At 37.0% G+C, this 23,601-nt stretch overlaps 2 protein-coding genes across 2 annotated transcripts; both read right to left on the bottom strand.

Annotated features, from left to right (window-relative positions):
* Positions 1–73: 73 nt before the first annotated feature.
* Positions 74–23,601, bottom strand: LOC113742622 (2-isopropylmalate synthase A-like). The gene is made up of 12 exons (XM_072047840.1): positions 22,870–23,601; positions 22,522–22,735; positions 22,359–22,439; positions 20,586–20,678; positions 13,971–14,057; positions 7,257–7,357; positions 4,169–4,202; positions 3,998–4,072; positions 1,440–1,523; positions 1,210–1,344; positions 522–664; positions 74–391 (listed from the first exon to the last, which is right to left on the bottom strand). The coding sequence occupies exons 1-9, from the start codon at positions 23,571–23,573 to the stop codon at positions 1,440–1,442; spliced, it is 1,473 nt and encodes a 490-aa protein (XP_071903941.1). The 5' UTR covers positions 23,574–23,601; the 3' UTR covers positions 74–391; positions 522–664; positions 1,210–1,344.
* Positions 135–1,368, bottom strand: LOC140004427 (2-isopropylmalate synthase B-like). The gene is made up of 4 exons (XM_072046592.1): positions 1,210–1,368; positions 522–664; positions 339–391; positions 135–220 (listed from the first exon to the last, which is right to left on the bottom strand). The coding sequence occupies exons 1-4, from the start codon at positions 1,366–1,368 to the stop codon at positions 135–137; spliced, it is 441 nt and encodes a 146-aa protein (XP_071902693.1).

The following is a 23,601-nucleotide window of genomic DNA, read 5'->3' as shown; positions in this document are numbered from 1 at the left end:
CGGGTGCAAAACTACACTGCATCAAATGCCCAGCTCTCACTTAGAAAAGATCAAATAAAATAAAACAAGTGGCTTGTCAAAAAAACTTTCGTTACTCTTAAAGTTAACATGCACATCATTTCGTCGCCCAAGCTTTATACAACAGATAAAGCAGCGACCAGATGGCTGAAATAACACTCAAATATACGTCTATCCAATCCTCTACGACTTAAATAGCCGCCTGCATAATTGCACAACATTCAAGACTGCATTCTCTATAATCTAAGCATCGCTCTTCTAGGCCACCAAGATCTCACTCTCATTCAACTTTTTGAAACTTAATTTCTTGTTTAGAGCACCAAGATAGGCCCGAACACTAGAAACAACAATGTCCATTGCCGCACCAGTTCCACTGCAGTAGCAATCAATAATTTAATCAGTTTGATTCACTTTTAGAAAAGAAACAAGAAGTTCCTCCATTTTGCCGGTATAACTAGCATTCGGCATCAATATTATCCTTGCAAAGATCAAGCATTTTCTACCTGAATGTCCGAGACATTGCTTCTCCAGTCAAGGCATGAGTGGCTGTCTGACTATCTCCACGAATCAAAACTCGGGTTGTCGCTATAGCATCAATGCCTTCTGTGACAGCACTCAAGGAATACTCAAGAAGTATTAGAGGAACCTGCACATATTAATGAGAAAGACTTCAGATGCTGAATTATAGAGGCAGTATCCAAGCTAGAAAAAGGGGATTTACAGTTGTCATCCATAAACTAATAACACAAAAATTGCAGGGCTCCATACAAAGACAAAAAGGCAAAACAATTTTATGTTTAGCATGTAAGTGAGCTTTAGAGCACAATCTTGTAGGCCAAACAAATTCATCACAAACAGATTGATTTGACTGAGCTTTGGCTGAAAACTTGTAGATTAACTGAAGTTCATTACAAAAAATATGCCATTAAGCAAAGAAGCAGGTACTTAACAGATTTCAAGAACCAGGTTGAAATGGTCCATGGAAGCAAGATTCTTAGACATATTATTACCTTGTCCATTTTTCACACCACCGACCAACCACCACAAGCTGTACCATACTTTATTCTAAAGCCACTCAATGATGACGAAGATAATAGAATACTCAAAAGCTAGAGAGCAATCATTTCAAGGTCCGCACAATAACTGGTTTCAACTTCAGATTGAAGGAGAACAAATTTAAAGTTCACAAACCTTGGTAATGAGATCAATTGCTTTGTAAGCTGCATCAACTGGCCCAGTACCAACGGAACATTCAATATGCTCTTTACCATCAGCGTCTATCAGTTTGACAGTTGCAGTAGAAAGACCAAGAGTTCCACAAGTTACCTGTGGCCCAGGAGGACAGCCCATACAATTGGAGTACTGTTTTCCACATTAAGGGACAACTAGACAATAAACAAAACTGAATTTCAGTCAAATACCTATACATCTCCAAGTTTCCAGAAAACTTGCGGCTGGAAAACCTCATCTGACACTAGTGCTATCAGGTCCTCATCAGTTATGTTCTGGGACAACAAAAACAAAATAAGAAGAGACAATTTTATTATGTCAAAACGCAAATAAATTGCTGTGGACTATTAGACGTTCATTCGATAAGAGACAAGATTCATAAACATTCACAACTACACTAGGAAGACATAGGCCAAAAGTTCTTTCATTCATATGTACTGAAAGGACATGGTAGTAAATCACTCCCAGACAAAGTTGAAACAATTGTCAATTGCTATGAGATTTGAGAGGTGAAATCTAGGTTAGCACCACAGTTGAAGAATGACAGATTCAAGACTGCCATAAGAGAAGACGTAATATAGATCACAAAAATTTAGCTGCAGCACAGCTGTCAGCCTTTTCAACATATGTCCAATTTGAGCAAAAGAAAACAAAATTTATCAAAATATCAACTAGCAGCATTGGTAAGAAAAACTATATAATGAACTTCAAACAAACTTTTTAGGCACATGCATTGGAGATTATGCCACGAGAATTTTTATGGAGAAAACATGTTAGCTTTGGTAATAGCCCAATGCATGGAAATTGGATGGAAAAAAGAGAAGTTAATAGTTAGTCTAAACAAAATGCTTCAACATGGTATCGAAAAAGAGCCAATTTATTTACGGAAAGAATCTTTGTTAGATTGGTAATTTGGACATACGTAAAAAAAGATGACATACTTGAACAGAAGGGAAGCATTTTAGCTTCTATAGGAGTCATGAACGCAGCCTTGAAAGGTGTTCAGACACTACATCAGCATCAGCAATTTGGAAGCATTTTAGCAGAAAAAACAAGAATTATAAAGCAGAAGTTGGAAATCCAAACTAGTACAGCGCATCCTTTCTTCAATTTTAATGTATTGTTGTCCTCTATTAGTTATCTGGGCCTATACATTTTTGAACTGTTAAATTGTATGTACCAGAGCCAACAAGGAATGTTCACAAGCAATTGTAAAATAATATATATATGTACAAGTTAAGGGGTATTGCCAGCATTTGACTGCACAAATAAGCAACATATTATCTAGTTACCGACTACTGCAACACATTGCACACAAGTAACACATGTGATAAACACACACCAGCAAGAAAGTTTGTGAAGAATAAGTGCCTCTGTGATCTTTAACAATCTCGAATATAAGTAAGCAGCATATATGATGCCTACTGAAATGTTATAACCTGTGAAGAATTATGTATAATGTGCATGCTCTCAATTCGCTTTAACTAAGTTAAACATGTCTTCCTGCAAGCTAAAAGCACTTCTATCTGATTTTAAATTGAAAGAAGACTGACTTGCAAAGCAACTCTGGAGGTGGTATTATAGCAGCCTTTACACTCAAACACTCATGAAAGAACATATGATTCCTATTTTGGTCACTTTGGTTGGATGTAAATGCTTTCAATCAGAAAACCTTTTCCTAATAAAATGTCTTAAGCTGAAAATGTCACTTTCCTGACAATTGCCTGGTGTTTGGACGACAGTTTGAATATCTTTTGAGACTTGTATTATTGTTAACGTTTTGAATTTTTTTTTTGCAATAACAGTATTATCAAATCAAAAAGACTCAGAAAATAATTGATAACAGAGAACATGTCAAGTAGTGCATAAAATTGCAGTTTAAGCTGAAAATAATATTAAAGTACTAATGGTGATACTCTTATCGCCAGACGGAGCAAAGATATGAGACAAAAATTCAAAATCAAACAAGGTTGAGTAACAGATATTATAAAAGTTTGTGTAAAGTGCTTTGAGTCACTTCCAAAATGTCTCAGGAAAAAACTTACTGTCACATAGTAATAGTATGCAAGTTATTTTGGATAAGAGAGGAAAATCAGGAACATACTTCAAGCTGGAAAATACATTCCCGGTTATTGATGCAATTGAAAATGCTGAAAACATTTTCAGGAAATCAGAGCCACCAAATAGGCCTGAAATTCTATAGCCTTTTGAGAAATTATTTTTTGAGAAGCTTTATAAAAAGTTAAAACAGAAACAAGATCCTATATGGTACTGTAGCATGGTTACCAAGACATTTTTCCAATTCTCTGTAACAAGTCAACTGCACAAAGTTAAGTAAATTTAAAGGATGTCAAGAAATGAATTCCGAAAAATCAACTAAACCGATTTCAAAGTAAATGGAAGAAAAATTCAGTAATAACATGCTAAACCTAACTTTAAACTAATTTGTAAGAGGACATTATCTGACAAATGCGTGATTTGATATCAAGAGGAAAGAGAAAATTCACATTTACTGAAGATGTAAATGCAAGTTTTTAACAATTATATCTGCACCATTTCATAATTTAAATAGTTCAATTGGTGGAAAAAAGAAACAAATGGATATCTTCTTTTACAATACTCTCGAAGTATTCAATACAGTAAATTTAAGCTGCTTGTGTGCCCAATCATCAAAGACCCACCAACACACAGTCTGCAAATATGCCACTTTCGAAAGTTATCAAATATAATAAACAAAGACTCAATTTACCTTTTTGTTTTCAGCAACGGATTTAAAGCGCGGAAATAGATCATCCAATTCTTTACCATCAATGTCATAGCCAAGCTGCAATGGTAATAATAATAAGATATGACATAACATGAGATGCCTAATGAAAGTATAACCTGCATACATATTAGAAAAAGGGTGAATGAACTTTACCTCCAAAAGTTTGGCTTTCAAAGCATGACGTCCACTGCCACAAGAATACAATATAAATATTAAATAGCATTCATGGACTCAAAGGAAATACCATATTTCAATTTTCTTATTTGCAGGAATAAATATCACTTGAACTTTGTGACCAATGCCAAGCAAAATTTGGTAATCTGTAGACTATGCCCTTCATCAGCTCAAGCTAGCAACACAAAAATCAAATGACACCGATAATAACATAAAACTGTCAACACATTTTCAATAATGACATGACAAACTAAATTCACAAGAGAGTCTCAGCGATGTGAATCTTCAGATCTGGATAATCGGTCTACCTTTAAATTTACTTGAAAACAACAATTGCTGCTAAATATTTTCTCCAGTTAAACAAAAAATTCAACAAAAGGCCCCTGATGTAGGACAAGACAGGGTTGATTTCGCCTACTGGTGCTGGCGGAAGAATGAGAGGATCTTTGATCGTTTTAGGGCTGTGAACAGTACCCTTGAAATTTATTTTTTTTTTTTTGGGGGGAAAGGAGGAGGAGAGGAGGAAAGGACATTAGGAATAGTAGTAATAATAAACAAAAAAACTCAATCCTTTATTCATCAATCTCTGCCTACAATGACATAGGAATAGCAGTAACAATAAACTTCAAACTTTCCTAAAAAGATATAGAACTCCTGTTTCCTATTCTATATAGAATGAAAACTAGTTGTAGAACTTCCCCTAGTAGCTACTGCCCCAATTACTTACCTAACACAATTGATAAGTAAAAAAGACTCAACGAAACAATTGCTGGAAATTTCTCCCCAGTAAGTCAAAAACGAGAATACACCTTCAGACCTAAAATTTCTAGAATGTACCAAATCTGAGTAAGCAAAAACAAAAATGATGTTAAACAAAGACACTTAATTGACACATTCTTTTTCCTAATTAGGCTGCTTATCTTCAAGGGATGCCTAGTCAAAGCTCAAGGAACATCATGAATATCTTTAATTTTAGATTGCCTAGAGCTCATTCTTGACTACTTCACTCTCCCCTGGTTGGAGAAAACTTGACCTCGAGTTCTATAGAATGTAGCACAAAGAACTTGAAGGTCAGAAACAAATTGAAAGAAGAATTGGAATCCAAAACTTCTCTTTCCATGTATTTTAGGGAGCAACAAGCAAAGCAGGAGCTTCATAGGCTGAATATTGAGAAATTCTCCAAGGAAGCCAATTGTTGGAGCGAATAAAGAGGAAACAGACTATGCTTCTGCACTCATTGAATTGCCAACATTACCATGAATTGCCAACACTACCATGACCTTTTTCCATATGATCACAGCAAATTCATCCTCCTTGGCTGAAGCAGGCCTTCTGCAGACTTAGTTTCTGGAATTTTATTCACTTAGGAATCCATATCTGTCACCATTTATGTGCATCTTCAATCTTAGGTGCATGATCAAAATTTTGAAGTGCCATTTCTGTTTTACCATCAACAAACTTACGAAACTCAATAGGATTCTGAAAATTCCGGCGGTGTTAAACTCATTGAATTCAACTACCAGCAATAACTTAAGAATTATCGACTTCCACAAGAGGTTCATTAAACCAATTCACTCTTCCTACCCTCACTGCTTCTCGGATGATAGGGGAAAATTAATCTTCTTGCTGTGCTAATGGCATAACAAACTGACTTGGTTCAATAAAATTGCAAAACTGCAAACTTCTTGCAGAAGGTTCCTGAGTAATTTGATTTGGGCATACAAGTGAAGCAAATCATGGCTCACAGCCTCGAACCGCCTTCAGCTAAGCAAATAGGATTTTGTTATAATCCTAAAAATTATGGCCATCAACATAACTCCAGAGAGCAAGCCATCTACTAAAATATCATAAGATGATCAAAGGCATTAAAAGATGAAACAATTCTGATTATGTGCTAGAAGAGAAAAAATGAGTAGGTCACCCAGTCATATGTAAAGAAGAAAATAATATGGCTCATGAAGAAGCTGGGGTCTTGAAATCAAACTGATCTAGAGACAAGATCGCGGTAATCTCACCTACAAGGGCTTAGCTGAAGAATGAGAGGATTATGGGACTAACTTATGGCTCTTAATAGTACCCATGAACAGTAACATGTGGGGAAAGAGGTGAAGAGCAATCTTGTGGAAGCATAAGAGAAACTAATAAACAAAAAAATCCACTCTTGATTCATAAATCTCTACATGAATTAGATAAGAACAAAAGTATTTATAACAAACTATAAACTGCCTAAAACATATAGAGCACCTATTTCCTAATCTAAATAGGAAAGCAGACTGGTTTAAAACTTCCCTTAACCGCAACTACTCCAATTAGTTACCTAATAAAATAAATAACTAAAAAGTACTTAACAACACCATTTGCTCAAAATTTCATGTGAACACTTCAAAGATGAAATTACTTTCTCGATCTAAAATTCTAGAAAGTACTGAATCTGAGTTAGTTAAACTAGGATGAACTTAAATAAAGACACTTAATTGATGCATTTTTGCTCCTAATTAGGCTGCTTATCATCAAGGGATGCCCAGTTGAAGTTTGAGGAATATCATGAATATCTTTACGATTTCCTGGAGCTCTTTGTTGACTGCATTAGCACTGCTGCACAAGAAAAGAAAACTATATCGTCCATACTAGAAAATTTATAACCTTTGTTCTTGGAAAGAAATTATCTTCATTTTTTCTTTTTTGATGCTTTGGGAAAAAGAGGCATAAGGTATATGCTTTAAAACAAAAGTTGATCAACTTTTTTATTTTTTTATACCATACTGAATAGGAATAAGAAATGAGACCAGAACAGCTACTTTTATATAAACTCTTTTTAATAGCATTGAGATATTGAGATCGACTCTCTGTTTATTTAAACAAAACTGTTTTTTTCGAACATAGTTTACTCTCAGGTGCTTTCAGTGAATTACTGTCCTTCAAGAGTTGATACGTTTTCTTGTAAAATTTAATGAACAAATGTAAAACACTGTACGTGCCAAAGAAAGAGAATTTGAAAACGACAAACACCATTACCAAATATACTGATCAGTTTGAAAAATACACAGCTGGAAATGTTACCACATACCTAAGTTTACCAAGAACAATTCCAGACTCGTTACTACGAAGCAGACCAATATCTTCAGGAGACATAATCTCATATGTATCTTTATTTTTAAGCATCCCATCCTATAAAAGATTCAATCAAAAAGAAAATGATAAGAAGCAAAGACGGGGAAAGACTTGACAAATGCAAAACATCATATTTATATCAAGCACAACAAATTTTGCCTGATTAATCAGGTGTAGAGATAATTACAGAAGTGTAAACAAATAACTGGGCAAACAAAAGGAAAGAACTAAAAATGGAAGGACAATAATAATCATGAAGGGCAATAGAGGATACAAGATGAAGAGATGTGAGATCCTAATACATTGAATGCAGACCACAAAAGGGAAATACTTATTCCAGGAAGTAATCATTAAAATTAGAACTATACTTCTAAAGACCATCTTTCATGGGCCAAATTGCTCGTCCTATAACAGTATATTCCGTAAGACTTAAGATGCACGTGTGCAAGAACAGTGACACAGGATGATAAAAGAGAAACATAGCCCTGAGAATTGAGATTTGTTTCTTATACTACATGTGACGACCCCACTTCTCCCAAGGGCGAACCCAAGGGTATCGGCGGGCCGCCTGCCTAGCTCGCGCCAGGACTCAAAACTTAAAGCAATAAAAGCCAGAAAATCCAAAAGAGTACTATACATACTATATACAATCCCAAAAGAGTTATAATTACATTCTCCAAAAGTACCTGCTCTTACTATTACATCCGTATACTTACAACCAAAACCAAAAGGGAGACCCTAAGAAGGGTCCTAATACAAACCACCAGAATAAAAACAAACATCCTAAAAGTTCAACTATTACAAGCCAATCTACTAAACTAGTGTATGAGCCCCAAACGTACCCGCGTCGGCCCCTGCTAAGGAAAACAAACGGAATGGGGTAAGCTAAAAGCTTAGTAAGTAAACAGGGGCAAAAGCGTAAATTTCACGTAGCAACATTTACACAGTAAGAGTAAAGCAAAAGCAGAAAAGTAACATCACATAATAAGGATACGGGTGGCTCCAAAGCCAATTCATTTGCCATGCTTGATCTCCTGTCGACACTCCGTCGACCATAAATAAGGTCCGTAGAACTTCACTTGTACACCCACCGACACCTTATCACCCTCACTGGCCAGTCACCTCACAAACTTGCCCAGGCGAACGAAATCACAAACTTGAGCTTTAATCATAAGCTCGGGTCACAAACTTGGTGACCTCAAACCAAGTTGGACTGACTTCGACCAAGCCCTAACCGGCTCGAATAGTCCATCTAGGTATTGAGTTCAACCGCAAACTCACAAAATTCACAAAAGTATTCAAAAGTCACCCCGAGCCACAAGCTCAAGGGTTTTTGTTCCAAAATTTCTCACATACATATGTCATGTACAAATTGGTGCGTAAATTAGGGTCTAGATCGAGTGCGATAAAGTACACCCTCGCCTAGGTACCCTTTTTACACATAACGAAACACATAAACAACTAACACATAAGAGCGGCCTGAATACTTACTCAAAATACCAAAAGTAGTATAAAGGCGGAATTCACTTTGTGTGTTGGCTAGTAGTGGGCCCCACCGGCACCGCCTAGCTCACCACTGTCTGAAATCGAAGATTATGTCACAATATATCACAAACGGCAACTAACGTACTTGAAATAAGCCAAACGGCAAAATTGGCACGCGCAAGTACGGAAACGGCAAAACGGCCGCACACGTCCGCGCAGAACGGCAAACGGAAATGGCCAAGTCGGCCATCTCAAACCGTTTTGGTCAAAATTTAGGCTAGGAATATCAGATCAAGGTACATGAGGTACCGTTACGAAGCTAAGAGGAAGGGCTACAATGTTCATGAAGACATCGCAACCCAGATCTCAATGGGTATAGGTGAAAATTGCGTGAAACAGTTCCAGCTGTTTCATTGCGAGTTACCAAACAGGCCCTGTTTGCAAGGCCGTAACTCACGGCTCAGAAATCGAAATTAAGAAATTCCAAAGGCATTAGAAAGCTGAGACATAAGGCTAAAACTTTCATGTTTTGGCCAAGACCTGAATCTATTCAGAACAAAACAAAATTCGAGTGCCAAAGTACCCGTCAGAACTGTCCAAATACAAGGCAGTTCTGACGAGCGATATTATTTTGATCATAACCGGAGCTACGGAACTCGGTTTTCGACGTACTTTATACCGTTTCGAAGCTGAGATCAAGATCTAAACTTCTTATGAAGGAGTCGGCACCCAGATCGAACTCTATAAAAATCGAAAAGTCATGGGCAGAAACAAATTCAGAAAACGCGTAGAACCAGAGGGTCAAAACAGGCTTGAGCAGTTCGTCGATAACGCAGGATACGCTAATCCGATTGACCTGAAATTTTGTAGGCATACTCAGAACTCAAGGGGCTACGACTTTCATGTTTTACGAAACTTCTGAATCAGCACGGAACATTAAGAAAAATGGAGCTCAAGTTCAGGTTCTGGGTTGCCCTGTTTACCCATTTTGCCGGTTTCAAATGTCGCAAACATATGGTTCGTTTTCATGGTTCTTATGCAGGTTTCTCAACCACTTTTGTACCAAATAAACACACATATACTAACATCTAAATGGCCTACAAATGGTCCGAAATTCCCCTCCCAAGTAAATACCAAATTTAACAATCATCAACCACAATCCCTAACCAAATTTCATTTGCACCAATGAACTTAATCCAACCTCTCACTAACCAAACTCTATCTCACTAACCATAAGCTAAGCTAAATTAGCCTAATGGAGTTTAGGGTTTCTTAACCCAAATCAGCTTTTTGCAAGTAACCAACCAAATCAAGTGAGGCAATTCATCAAACATAACCACTACAAGTCCATTTCTCAACTAAAACAAGTAAGGAAAGCATTAGCAAGAAACCCAAATTCTTTCCTCTTCTTGGCCGAATTTTCAGCAACCAAATAACACTAAAATTAACCAAAGTACTCCATAAAAACATGTGATAGGCATAAGAGGTACCACAATCAAGCACAACTAGGGTCCTATGCCAAAATAACCACTAGTTCATCAAACAATAATCAACTTAAGTCTTCAAATAGACTTTCTTACCTTTGATTCAAGCTTTGTAGATGATCACCCACAACAATCAAGTGCTCAAGTTGTTTCTCCAAGGTCCAAACTCAAGATTGAAGAACAAAAATGTTGCACCAAAGCAAGCTTTCTTTTTTCTTCTCTTCTCACGGCTCTCACTCTCTCTCTCGGCTCTTCCTTTCTTTTTTTCTTAGTTTTGTTTTCTCTTGTTTCTTATAAGTTGTAAGACAACATATAGTCAAAGCTTTGGGAGATATTTCTTATAGCTAACCAATCACAAAAATGCTTTATTTGTTGTTTTCACCCTTGCACTTCAACTTTCTCTTTCATATACATTTTCCCTCAAACATTTGATAACCTTTCAATTTACTCCATAAGTCATAACTTAATCTAATCTAAAACATATAATCACGCTTAATTATTTCACTAATCACTTTCTCATCTTAGTCACTTACACTTACGCATACTTTATCCCACATAAAAGTAGTTAAACAATAACTTTTTTGTCAAGGACAAAATTAGGTTTAAACCCACTTAAAACTTCTAATAAATCATAACATTAGGGATAATGCTCACTTAGGGTTTCTAACCTTCTTAAAATTAATTAACCTATACCAAATGGAACCTTCCCACACTAGTGGGTCCCACATCCGATATACGTTCTTAATTTCTCAAAAACTAACTAATACTACAAAGTCATCTAAGAACTATATTTACTCATAAATTAGGGTTTTCTTCTTAGCCCTAACCCTAATATCCACTTATGAACGGTCTGGGTCCTCACATTACAGCATTAAAAAACTTGAAGCGAAATTTCTGTAACTGAAGAGAATGAAGAAGTGGGAAAGAAGTTCAAGAAAAAAGTTCAATACAGTTTTCATATCTGCCTCAGTTTCATTTCATGAACTTTGAAAAATCATGTAATGTCATTACCCAATGACAATTTTCTGCTAGATTCAAACTCAATAGCTAGCCCCTTATCAAGTACTGTTTCAAGTAACAGAAATTGATTTTATGCAAACTAACTGAGAATTGACTATTTTGTGCTACAAATTGTCCCAAGATGCTGAGATGTTTTCCAAAATCTGAAATCTGGTTTGAAGATGAAAGTGTACAAAATACCCCACAGTTTGGAGTTTGTGAGAGAGTGAGGGGAGTTCCTCTTTTTGTTAGTACGATAGACTGGAGTTTGTTCACAAAGTTAAAACTTTACTGCACTAAAGAGAATCAGCAAGCATAGAGAAGCAATAATATCAGAAACCTACCTTGAGGTACCTATAGCTAGTTTCCCTTGCGTTCAATAATTCCACTTGCATCCCATTACGACGATATAACCCAAACAGAATTTATAAAATCAGAGTAACGACTATATTGACCTTCTGGCAAATATAACTCTTCATTTTAAGGTAAACAAAATGTCAGATACTAGTACATGGGTACGGGGAAGATTCTGGCAAATATACATATTATGTATAAGAACTGTTGTTAAATAAAGGAAGAGGGATTTTTTTTCCTTGGAATTTTTTAGATTCCTTATATTTAAGGGAAATTTACAATTTTAGATAGGTCACGCTTCTCCATTTTTTTCTGCTTTTTATTTTCTTATCCACCTGATCACCTTCCTTCTTTTGAAGCTGAATGTCCTAAAGTTTTCTACTTCACTTCCCATTTCTCCTCCCCCTTCACTATCAAAATCCACCAGATTAGAAAGTCAAATAATGCAAAAAATTTTCAAAGTGTCCCATATGGATCCCATACCAGTACCACTGTCATGTCGTGCACAGGCATGTTGAGGTAAAACAAAGAGAGTCAGACTAACAATGGTTGACTTTGTTCTTATTTTACTCTAACTCGTGTAGAGGAATGCAATACATCTTGGTGATGACTAGTAACTTTACGACAGTACATTTTGTTTACCTTGAAATAAAGAGTGAATTACAATTACATCGCCTGATGTTTAGCCAAATTAAAAAATCTACCTTATGGTTCGATCAACTTACAACATCCCTACAGTTTGACCAAATTACAGTCAAACCCTTGAATGGCATAACGTTTTTCAACTGCCCCCGTCACGTTAGCTAGCATTAGCCCCAAAGAACCAATTTAACAACTTCAAGTTCATTACATTTTACCTCACCTGTGGTTTTTAAATATAAAAAAATGAACCTGTAATTTGTCCAGATATCTATCTAATGCTTCAAATAGCCCACATTTATCAAAGACGCATCCTTCAAGTGTTGAATTACTTCAATGAAATTCCCAAATTACCAATTAATTCCCATTTCTCTCTTCCTACAATTTTTTCATCTCCCTATCAGTAACAATAAGTATGACCAAAACCCTAGTTACATGGCATTACTGATGCTGCTTTAGACACCACTGCTATATACTCAATATGCATAAAAAATTTCCAAGTCTCTATGCAGATAATCAAAATTCCATTTTTAAATGAATAAAATTTTGATTTTTAATGCACCTCTTGGCATTAAGTTGTAATTTTTTTTTTGGGCACAAAAACACTCAGTGTGACAGAAAAACTCCAAGAAAGATGCTATTTTAGAAATAAGAAAAAAATTAGCATTATGGACAAAACAAGACAACTTTGAATAACATAAAAAGTTTCATTATTCATGTAATCCAGCTAAATTTTATAATTTCACACCCAATACCATCCAAATATAATAGATGTTTGTCGTATGGAGAAGATGGGTTTGCAGAGTCTGATGGCAGTAGGGGTGAGCTGTAGGCAAAGAAAAAGTGGCAAGCGGAAGAATTTTTCCCAAATTCTTTCATCTTCTTTTGTTTTTAATTTTTTTTGTAACTAGCAATTGATTGTTTTCTTTAAATTTGGGTTTAATCTTTTCTTGCATGCATTGAGAGATTTGTTTATAAGCAATTTGCTTACAATTGGCCAGCCAGACAGTTGATATGGTTAAAAGTGCGTATGCTAGTTCAACTACTGAACTTGGAAAACTTCAGAGTTTTCAGCATTTTAAATAATGAATCTGCAGCTCTCAGTACATTTTCCCCTCTTTGTCCCTCTTTCTATTTATTCTTAATTCATGATTTTGCTTTCTACCATAAAACTACCATTCACTTTATTCAAATTTTCTTTTTTCAAGCACAAATCATCCCTTAGCCATTTAGTTAACCATCGACCACCAATCTGACCTGTCCATTAAAATTAACAATTTAATTCTAATTTTACTAAAATATCCAAAATAGGATGGAAAGATAAAAATTCACATAAGATCGCTCTTGTTCTACTGGAAGGCATCCATTTTCATTATCACATGAAGACCACATCAAACTATTACATACTAATTTATTCTTCTTTTGAAAATTTTACTCCTATACCAATAAAAGACATATTAGACGAGTAGACCACTAAGTTATCGGAAAAGCCACAAAAGGACACAATTAAAGTTATATTCAACATGATGCAGATGAAAATAATCGACTACCTTAATGAAATGCTCTAAACTACAGTTGGAACATTGAATAATAACAAGGCAGAAATGAATGCAAAAGCCAAGCACCATCAGATAGGAACACAAAATAGCCAAGCAAGCAAAGCTAAAGAACCAAGAGATATTGAAACTTTTTCAACAAATTAAACAAACCTGATGGATGCCACTTTCATGAGCAAAAGCATTAGCTCCAACAATAGCCTTGTGTGGCTGGATATGCAGTCCACTACACTCTTCTACCTAGAGGATGAGAGCGTCCAAGAAAACCTGATGAACAAAATTCAACTGGAAGGATACTATCATCAACAGAAACTAATAAAGTCTGTGACAGGCCCACCTCTGTGACGCCCCGAAAAAAATTGAGTTTGAGAACCCGAAAATTTTCTAATTTTCTAGGGTTTATTTTTTAAACGCCCGCCTTTTCTACGTTTTCTTGATTAGAAAAATTTTCCAGATAAAGTTTATGAGCAAAAATAGTTTTAAAATGATTTTTCTAGTATCGGTTAGTTTTTGAGAAATTAAAAGCGTATTTTGGACGTGGGACCCACTAGTGCGAATAGTTCGGAAAATTCGGCCAATTAGGTTAAATTCCGGATACTGTGTGAAATTTATCGGGTGTTAAGAGATAAGTAGAGGATGTGAAGTGATTGATGTGAGAGGCAAAAGAAAAGATAGGATTGCATTAATGGAGGTGACAAGTGTCACCATTATATTGGTTATGACTTATGACTTACTATTCATGTTTTTGACCTTTGACCCATTTGGTTAAATATCTTAAAAATTAACCAAAATTCACTCATTTCTTACTTCTCCATGGCCGGCTCTTCCTTGAGCAAAGAAGAAAGAAATTCTTCACCATTTTAGCTTCCATTTGGCTCAATCTTCCAAACCAATTGCATTAACTAGTTTCTACTCCATAAAAACCTTTCTTCTAGTGCTAGTAATTAGTTTGGGAAGTTTTTTTGGAGGAGCTAAGGTGGTCTACCACTTCCTCTCTCTTGTTTACTTGGTAAGTAGTGATTGACTATCCTCTTACACCTAATGATGTTGAATTTATGCCTAATGGTGGCTATTGTGTTAGAAATTGTGGTTTATTTCTTGGTTTGAAGTGATTTGGTTAAGTTTTTATTTTTTTGAGGAATTTTCTGGTTTTATGTGATCTTGATGGTGTGGTTGTTTTTGATGGTTGGTAATAAGGGGCTATGGCTCTAGTAGGTGCATATGATAGGAAATTGCAATCAATTTTGGGTTTGGATTGAAATGAGAAAAGTTAGGGTTGATAACCCCCTATTCTGTCCGGTTTTGGATCATAGGGTTAGAGGCCTAATTGGACTTTGGTCAAAACATAAAAGTTGTAGGTATTGATGAGTTTGAAGTGCCTGCAAAATTTCAGGGCATTTGGAGTAGTGTAGAGTGAGTTATGCCGTTTTTACTGTTGCTGTTCTGGGTGATCAGAATGTGCGAACTGTGATTGTAATCGTCTGTTTTGACTGGAATTGGTTTGGATTTTGTTGTTGGTGTCTTCTGATGAAATGTATCTTGATGTCTTAGCTATCATATGCCTTTAGAATCAATGCATTTGGACCTGTATAGACTGAATTGGACTGATTACAGTTTTGTGTGATTTGGGAACCTGCAATTACGGTTCTGGGTTGGTTTTCTGCATTTTTGACCTAGTTGTGCTAGGATTTGGACTGAGTGACCTTCTACATTGTTATAGCCCTGGTTCTTAGCTTCGAAATGGTGGGTCTTACACCCTAATCCGATAATCGTAGTGCAATTTGTGCCATTACTGCAAAAGGACGTCAAAACTGTTTTTCTGGTTTGAGCTAAACCTTCATTTTCGGACTTTTCCCTAGCTTGACTTGTACGAGTACTACTTGGAGCTTGCTGAATGGCTATTGGATGAACTTGTTGTTGTGTGTATACCTTTGGGACTGGCTGAGGATATAATGAAGCCATGATGGCTGGAAAAGTAAGCAAATTCAGGGGAAGTGCTGTCCGAACTTTGAAAGGACTTGATTGCATTGAGTTTGTGATCTAAGACTTGGGTTTAAGCAAGGCAATGCTATATGATGGATGATTTCTAAGCCATTGAGGTGAGTGACCCCAAACTATTGTTAAAGCTTCTTATGAACCGTTTCTTGCACTATTTACTTGATTGCATATCATGAGTGCTTGCATGTGGCCCATGACATGTTTTGGCTTAAATGAGTACTTGGAATTCGTGTGCTGAACACCAACGTCTCCACCTCTGTGTACTGTTCATCTGGAGCAAATGGCTCCCCCTCTGACTGTTTACTGTTAAATGTTTGTTTGGAGCGTTGGGTGTTTAAGTACAACGATTACACTGGCTCACGAGAGCAATAAATGTACATTTGATCTTGGAATCATGACATCACTGAAATGAACGACTGTGAAACTGATTTGCTTACTGATTTTACTGGTTACTCGCTGAGCTTCTAGCTCACCCCAAAAATGTTTTATTCCCCTCCACAGGTCTCAAGGCGAAGGAAAGGATTGTAGTGCTTATTCATGTGAATGAATGGATGATAACTTGTATGAACGTTTGGACTTGAGTGGGTTTGTGATATGTAATTCTTGGAGAATTTGATGTATATTTGAGATTTATATTGTAATGTAATTGAGGACTGTAGTGAACGACTGAGTCCCGGCGAGAGCTGGGCAGGCGGCCCGCCGAACCCTCTGGTTCGCCTTAGGGGAAAGTGGGGCGGTGACAACCTCACCCTAAGGCGAACCAAAGGGTTCAGCGGACCGTCTGCCCAGCTCTCGCCAGGACTACGGAGTCGAATCACACAAATCCGATATTACGCGAGATAGGACCCAAAAGAAATGAACGATTGAAGACCGCCAAGCTTAAACATGGAGAAAATGCTTTCATATATACATGTCGCTAGGTTTACAATTCAAATGGAACCAGTGAAACGAAATACATTTAGGGTTTGCTCATTCTCGAGGAGCTATACAAAAGAACAAAAGATTTCCTAACTAGCTCAACTCGCTTCTCAAAATCATGATTTCCAAGAGAGGTTCCTGTAAGGAAAACAAAGATAACGAGGAGGGGGTGAGCTTACGCCCAATGAGGTACCAAACATGTAGCAGAAAAATCAGGTATTTCACGTTATACAAACCAGATACACATGCTCGCTATAAAGTAAGACAGGTAAACACAAGAACTCAAATAGGAAGGATACAGGTGGCTCTCAGGAGCCAGCTTTCCAGCGCAGTACTTGATCCAAGCCGGTTGACCCTCCGTCAATGTATATAGAACCAACACGTCCGTAGATCCCACTTTACACCAAATTCCGTCCACCAAACACCCCTTTACCGGGCCCGCTCACCTCAACAGAAACAGAAATGGTAATACTCGAGTATACCGGAATCAAGGGTCTCAATACCCAAAGATCCCAAAACAGACTACCGTGGTTCGTTATCTAATCGTCCAGGCCCTTGCCGGCCCGACTCGAATAATTTAGCCACAGGATTTGAGCTCATAGGTCACAGATACAGATTCAGATTGACACCAAAATTGGCATATGAACAGACAAGAGAATGAGTGCGATAAAGTACACCCTCGTCTCAAACAAATTAAACAGATTGCAGAGCAGAAATCAAGTTAAACAAAAATGGAGGGGAGTGGTACACTCACCGGTTCAAGTACAGATACCTCAAAAGTTTTCACTTCGGATTGGCTTTAATCGCCAAGAAACCCTAAAATAATCAAAGTAAACCAATTGAAGGTTTCACATCCAGAATCGAATAAACAAAATGCACATGTGAGGCTCGACTACTAGTCGTATGCCTCGCCAAATAATTACTAATGCAAGGGTACAAAACATGATTTTTGGGAACAAAAAGGTAACATGAAGACCTAGGTTCAACAACCCAGAAGCCCTTCATTTCTATCACAAGCCAATTCAAACTTAAAGGAACCAATCGGCCTAGAAAAATTGGACAGCACTTCCCCTAAATTTCTTACTTTTCCAGCCATCACGGCTTCATTACTTTCCTCAATCAACTCCCAAAGTCATACTCAATATACATTCATCACCATAGCCGTTCAATAGGCTCAAGGTTATCCAAGTACAAAAGTTAGCTAGGAAAATGACCGGAAATAAAAGTCAAGCCCTAGAATATTCCAATAAGCACAAGAAGACTCGATTACAAGTCATAAACCGATGCCAACACGATCACAATAGGGTTCCATAAGCATATATAAGCATTAGAGCAAACCAGAAAAATCCGGAAATGGAATTAGCTTTAGCCCTAAAAAAAATAGTTTTGACCTCATTTTGCGGTAATGGCACGAATTTCACTACGATTATTGGATGAGGGTGCAAGACCCACCATTTCGAAGCTAAAAGACAGGGCTACAACATCACAGAAGGTCACTCAACCCAGTTTTGAGTGCAAACAGGTCAAAAATGCAAGATACTACATCAAAACGTAAAACAGATTCACCAAAACGCATTCTAGCGGAAACATCATAACTCAGGCTCTACAAGTCCAAATCCAGAAATTCTAAAACCAGCTGAAAGCTAAGAAACAGGGTTAAATTTCATCAGAAGGCCTCAACAACCAATTCGGAAGCAAGTACACCCTCGTCTCAAACAAATTAAACAGATTGCAGAGCAGAAATCAAGTTAAACAGCAATGGAGGGGAGTGGTACACTCACCGGTTCAAGTACAGATACCTCAAAAGTTTTCACTTCGGATTGGCTTTAATCGCCAAGAAACCCTAAAATAATCAAAGTAAACCAATTGAAGGTTTCACATCCAGAATCGAGTAAACAAAATGCACATGTGAGGTTCGACTACTAGTCGTATGCCTCGCCAAATAATTACTAATGCAAGGGTACAAAACATGATTTTTGGGAACAAAAAGGTAACATGAAGACCTAGGTTCAACAACCCAAAAGCCCTTCATTTCTATCACAAGCCAATTCAAACTTAAAGGAACCAATCGGCCTAGAAAAATTGAACAGCACTTCCCCTAAATTTCTTACTTTTCCAGCCATCACGGCTTCATTACTTTCCTCAATCAACTCCCAAAGTCATACTCAATATACATTCATCACCACAGCCGTTCAATAGGCTCAAGGTTATCCAAGTACAAAAGTTAGCTAGGAAAATGTCCGGAAATAAAAGTCAAGCCCTAGAATATTCCAATAAGCACAAGAAGACTCGATTACAAGTCATAAACCGATGCCAACACGATCACAATAGGGTTCCATAAGCATATATAAGCATTAGAGGAAACCAGAAAAATCCGGAAATGGAATTAGCTTTAGCCCTGAAAAAAACAGTTTTGACCTCATTTTGCGTTAATGGCACCAATTTCACTACGATTATTGGATGAGGGTGCAAGACCCACCATTTCGAAGCTAAAAGACAGGGCTACAACATCACAGAAGGTCACTCAACCCAGTTTTGAGTGAAAACAGGTCAAAAATGCAAGATACTACATCAAAACGTAAAACAGATTCACCAAAATGCATTCTAGCGGAAACATCATAACTCAGGCTCTACAAGTCCAAATCCAGAAATTCCAAAACCTGCTGAAATCTAAGAAACAGGTTTAAATTTCATCAGAAGGCCTCAACAACCAATTCGGAAGCAATTCCAGCCAAAACAACCAATTACAGGCGCAGTTCTCAATTTCGGGTAAAACCAGAACAGCAATAGTAATTTCGACTTTTCTCATTCTACACTACTTCGATTGACCTAAAATTTTGTAGGCAACTCTAAAATGTCATTCCCTACAACTTTCATGTTTTGAGATAAGGCCAATTCGGCCTCTATCTAGGACCTAAAAATTCGCTCCCTTAAGAACCCTAGGTTTTTCAATTTTCTTCCAAAACAGAAATTGGTTGCAATTAATCACTTTTCCCACCTCCTTAAGTCATTATAGACCATTTCCAATCATCATAGATAGCCACACAATCATGCTTATATTAAAACAGAAAAATCCCCCAAAAATAATAAAACTTCATCATTTCAACCACAAATCAAGAAATAACCCATAAATTTGCATCTCATACAATCACTAAGCATCAATTAAGGGAGGAGGGTGGTTCTTCACAACTTACCTTAAGAACAAGGGAGAGAGAGCTATTGGTCACATTAACTTTCCAAACAACTCCACCAAACAACTCACAAATACTAAGTGAAGAGGTTTTATGGAGTAAAACTAAAATTAAACGGTTAAAAGTGAAGATTAAGCAAGCTTGGAGCAAAGAAATTGGAGAGCTTTTCTTCCCTTATTGCTTGAAGGTGGTCGGCCATATGAAGCTTAGAAATGAAGATATTTTGGTCAATTTTTGAAGTTATTATGGTAAATGGTAAAAGGTTGAATAGTAAGTCAAAACAAGATTTAATCATATGGTGACACATGTCACCTTCATTAAATGTATGCCTAACTTTTATGTCTCTCTTGCAACAATCCACTTGGAAACCTCTAGATATCTCATAACACCTGGTAAATTAATTCCAGTATTCAAAACTTAATCTAGTTGGCCGAATTTTACCGAACTTTCCGCACTAGCGGGTCCCACGTCCAATATACGCTCTTAATTTCTCAAAAACTAACCAATACTAGAAAAATCATTTAAAAGCTATATTTACTCATAAAATTTATTTGCACAATTTTTCGAATAAAGAAAAGGTGGGAAAAACGTATAATTAAAAGAAATTAAAACCTAGAAATTAAGAAAATTACGAGTCCTCACAAAGTCTCCGGCTGAATACCATCTTGCTTGTCACAACAATGTGTTGTGTGTTGATACCAGTGTAAAGGCCACCCATTACTTGTTCTCCACGACACTTGATGGCCATCACAACCTACAGGGCAAGGTATCAAATTAATACGTAAGGTGTAAATTTTATCACAAAAAATAAATCAGGCCAACCTAAAGAATGTTCAAAGACTAACCATGGAGATGAAAATTTGATTAAAAATAACTATAGCTTTAACTTCTGTAACAAACATAAATAAAGCATCCAGTAACATATCAAAGGTTAGAAAAGCAATATATAAACAAAAGTAAAGGTCACTTTAAAATTTTTAAACAAGCAAAGCAAGAGGACACTTGGCAAGTTTAGACTTGTAGACAATGTAGAAGACATGGAAGGGAAACCATTATCCATGTAAACAATTGACAAAATCCAGTAAAGAAAGTTATGTCATACACACTGATCAAAGTGATGCATTCAAAGGTTGAAAATAAAATGTCAACAACTATTGCATTGTCCTGGCCAAGAAGGCTATTTTTGGACTGTGAAGAATAACACCAGCGGCATACATTAAGGTCAAAGAATAGGCCATAGCAGAGAGCACCAAACTTGACAAAGGTCAAGTAAATTAACGAGCAAAAGAATCTCAGTTGCTCAAACATTTACACTTCGAACAAAAGTAAGTTATGAAGGGGGCCAAAAAAAAAGAGAGGTATTGGAAGCTGAAAAAAAAAGAAATTATTCTGTAATGTCAATTTAAAAAGCTTCTTAAATTCTGCTCTGAGTATGTAAAGGATTTCTTTTAATGCTACTCAAAAGGTCATTAAAGTCACCATGAAACAAAATCAGGACATCCCAAGTAATTCAAACCATAGTCTAATAGAAACCCATAGCAGAAATTATGCAATCACAGAACTAAGCGTTGAAACATACACTAACACCCAAGTTTCAAGTGTTATCTACATCCCCATCTGGAAACCAATATTGATCATCAGATAAAACTCTCACAGTGAGAACAAAAGACTTTGATGGCTACCAAGATTTTTAAGTGTGTTATTTGACCCAAACAAAGGTGATCAACAAAACCTTTGTTCACAGACATCTCACCATTATAAATTATTATTGAATTGAACCTACACTCCATCAGCAAGTTTGCATCACTTTTGCTGACATCATATCATGACAGTGTCAACAGATGGAATGACCACCCCCTGCAATCACAATCCTCGAGCAAAATTTTCCATGTCTTTGAATGTTCTGTTTGCACAGAAATCTTGCCTTAAGCATTATACCACAAAAGAAATAATTTAAACTTCTACAACTCTCTCAGATAAATGAAGATCTAAAGAGACAAGATTCTCTCTCTCCAAAATGCTATCTGATATTCTGCATGTCCACAGAATGGCTCCCATTCTAATTTCTCACATAAGTACCTCCCATCAGGAGAATTTCCACCTGTTGCATTTTGTCCAAGGATGTGATCTGTTCTATGGATCTTCAAAGGCATGTACCAAAGTTCTTAGATAGCCTTACAAGAAGTTCTCTACTTCATCCACATATGTTTCAATATCCAGCTCTTAACTCATCATGCATGAATCCTTTTGCAAGTTAAAAGAGTAAACTTCAATAGATAAGATCAAAGCACCAACAATTTTGCCACAGTCTTCCCGATATTGCAGGTGCATTAAGGAATGGAAAAACAGAATCAAAACTACTGATAACCACACTGCACCCAAATAAGGAATCCAAAAGATTCATACTAATATAAGATACGCAGTGATTACTAACCTCCTCCAATGAAGCATTACCCGCTCTTTCACCAATGCCGTTGATGGTAACTTCTAATTGTCTTGCACCAGCAATTGCTCCCTAGGGTCAAATTAAACATAATGCAAGTTTAGCTTGAATTTGATAATATGCCACTCAAGTAAACAACAATACAAGAGCTCACTCCAATAGAGTTTGCGGTAGCAAGACCCAAATCGTTCTGGCAGTGTGTTGAAATGATAACATTATCAATTCCATGGGTTGTTGCTTTTATGTCAGCAATTAGTTGTTCAAATTCATCATGCACAAGAATGCCAACAGTGTCAGGTATGTTAAGGGTCGTTGCACCAGCTTTGATAACCTCTCCCAGAATTTCGTAAAGAAACTCCCTATCAGATCTACAAGGAAGGACAAGGAAGGACAAACAGAAATAGAAACAAACAAAAATACAAACTATGAATAACTAGAAAAGCAAAATTATTAAAAAAAATTGCAAGAGAAATACTAATTGGAAATTAAAGAAGAGTGAAACCTTCCAGCATCTTCAGGGCTGAATTCAACATCAGGACAACCCAAACTTCTAGCATAGGCCACCATACTCCTAGCAGTTTCCAGCACCTGTTCTTTAGTTTTTTTCAACTTATGCTTCAAATGAATCTCACTGGTGGCAATGAAGGTGTGTATCCTTGGCTTCTTAGCATATTTCACAGCCTCCCAAGCCTTATCAATATCCCTCTTATTACACCTAGAAAGCCCACAAATAACTGGCACATGGCCATCAGCACCTTCGGGGCTAACATTCCCGACTTCTTTAGCAATCAATTTGACGGCTTCAAGGTCGGCTTCTGAAGAAGCAGGGAAACCTGCCTCAATGATGTCAACACCCAGCTTTGCCAGCTGTCGAGCGATGTCCAGCTTCTGTTTGGTCGTCATTGTTGCTCCGGGAGATTGCTCGCCGTTGCGGAGAGTAGTGTCGAATATCCGGACATAGTTAGGGTCAGATATGCGGTTTGGGATGTATTCAGGACGAGGACAAGACTGCTTCAGAGTGGAGATGGGAGGAGCAGAGGATCGGATTGAGCAGCGGACAAGGAAAGAGGGTTTAGCACGTTCGAGATTGAAATTGGGGGAAATTTGGGAAGGTTTGGAGAAGAAAGCAGCAGCGGATGTAGTGGCAGTCTTGGTGGAGGAAAATCTTTTGCAGAATTGAGGATTTGGAGACACAAAAGCCGCCATTTGCAGATGCCAGCTGAAGGGGTAGGCA

Source organism: Coffea arabica, chromosome 4e (assembly GCF_036785885.1).
Source record: "Coffea arabica cultivar ET-39 chromosome 4e, Coffea Arabica ET-39 HiFi, whole genome shotgun sequence".
In the NCBI taxonomy this organism is placed as follows: Eukaryota; Viridiplantae; Streptophyta; class Magnoliopsida; order Gentianales; family Rubiaceae; genus Coffea; species Coffea arabica.
Note: the sequence above shows the minus strand (reverse complement) of the source record. Positions and strands in the feature narration are given on the sequence as shown.

What these genes read in the sequence shown, in the direction of transcription:
- LOC140004427 (XM_072046592.1), bottom strand. Translation starts at nt 1,368, where the DNA reads ATGGGCTGTCCTCCTGGGCCACAGGTAACTTGTGGAACTCTTGGTCTT. An exon ending in GCAATGTCTCGGACATTCAG is followed by an intron (nt 392 to 521) that starts GTAGAAAATGCT and finishes TTGCTACTGCAG; the next exon opens with TGGAACTGGTGCGGCAATGG. An exon ending in TAGTGTTCGGGCCTATCTTG is followed by an intron (nt 221 to 338) that starts GTGCTCTAAACA and finishes GCAATTATGCAG; the next exon opens with GCGGCTATTTAAGTCGTAGA.
- LOC113742622 (XM_072047840.1), bottom strand. Translation starts at nt 23,573, where the DNA reads ATGGCGGCTTTTGTGTCTCCAAATCCTCAATTCTGCAAAAGATTTTCC. An exon ending in TGAAAGCCAAACTTTTGGAG is followed by an intron (nt 4,073 to 4,168) that starts GTAAAGTTCATT and finishes TTACCATTGCAG; the next exon opens with CTTGGCTATGACATTGATGG. An exon ending in CCGTTGCTGAAAACAAAAAG is followed by an intron (nt 1,524 to 3,997) that starts GTAAATTGAGTC and finishes TTGTTGTCCCAG; the next exon opens with AACATAACTGATGAGGACCT.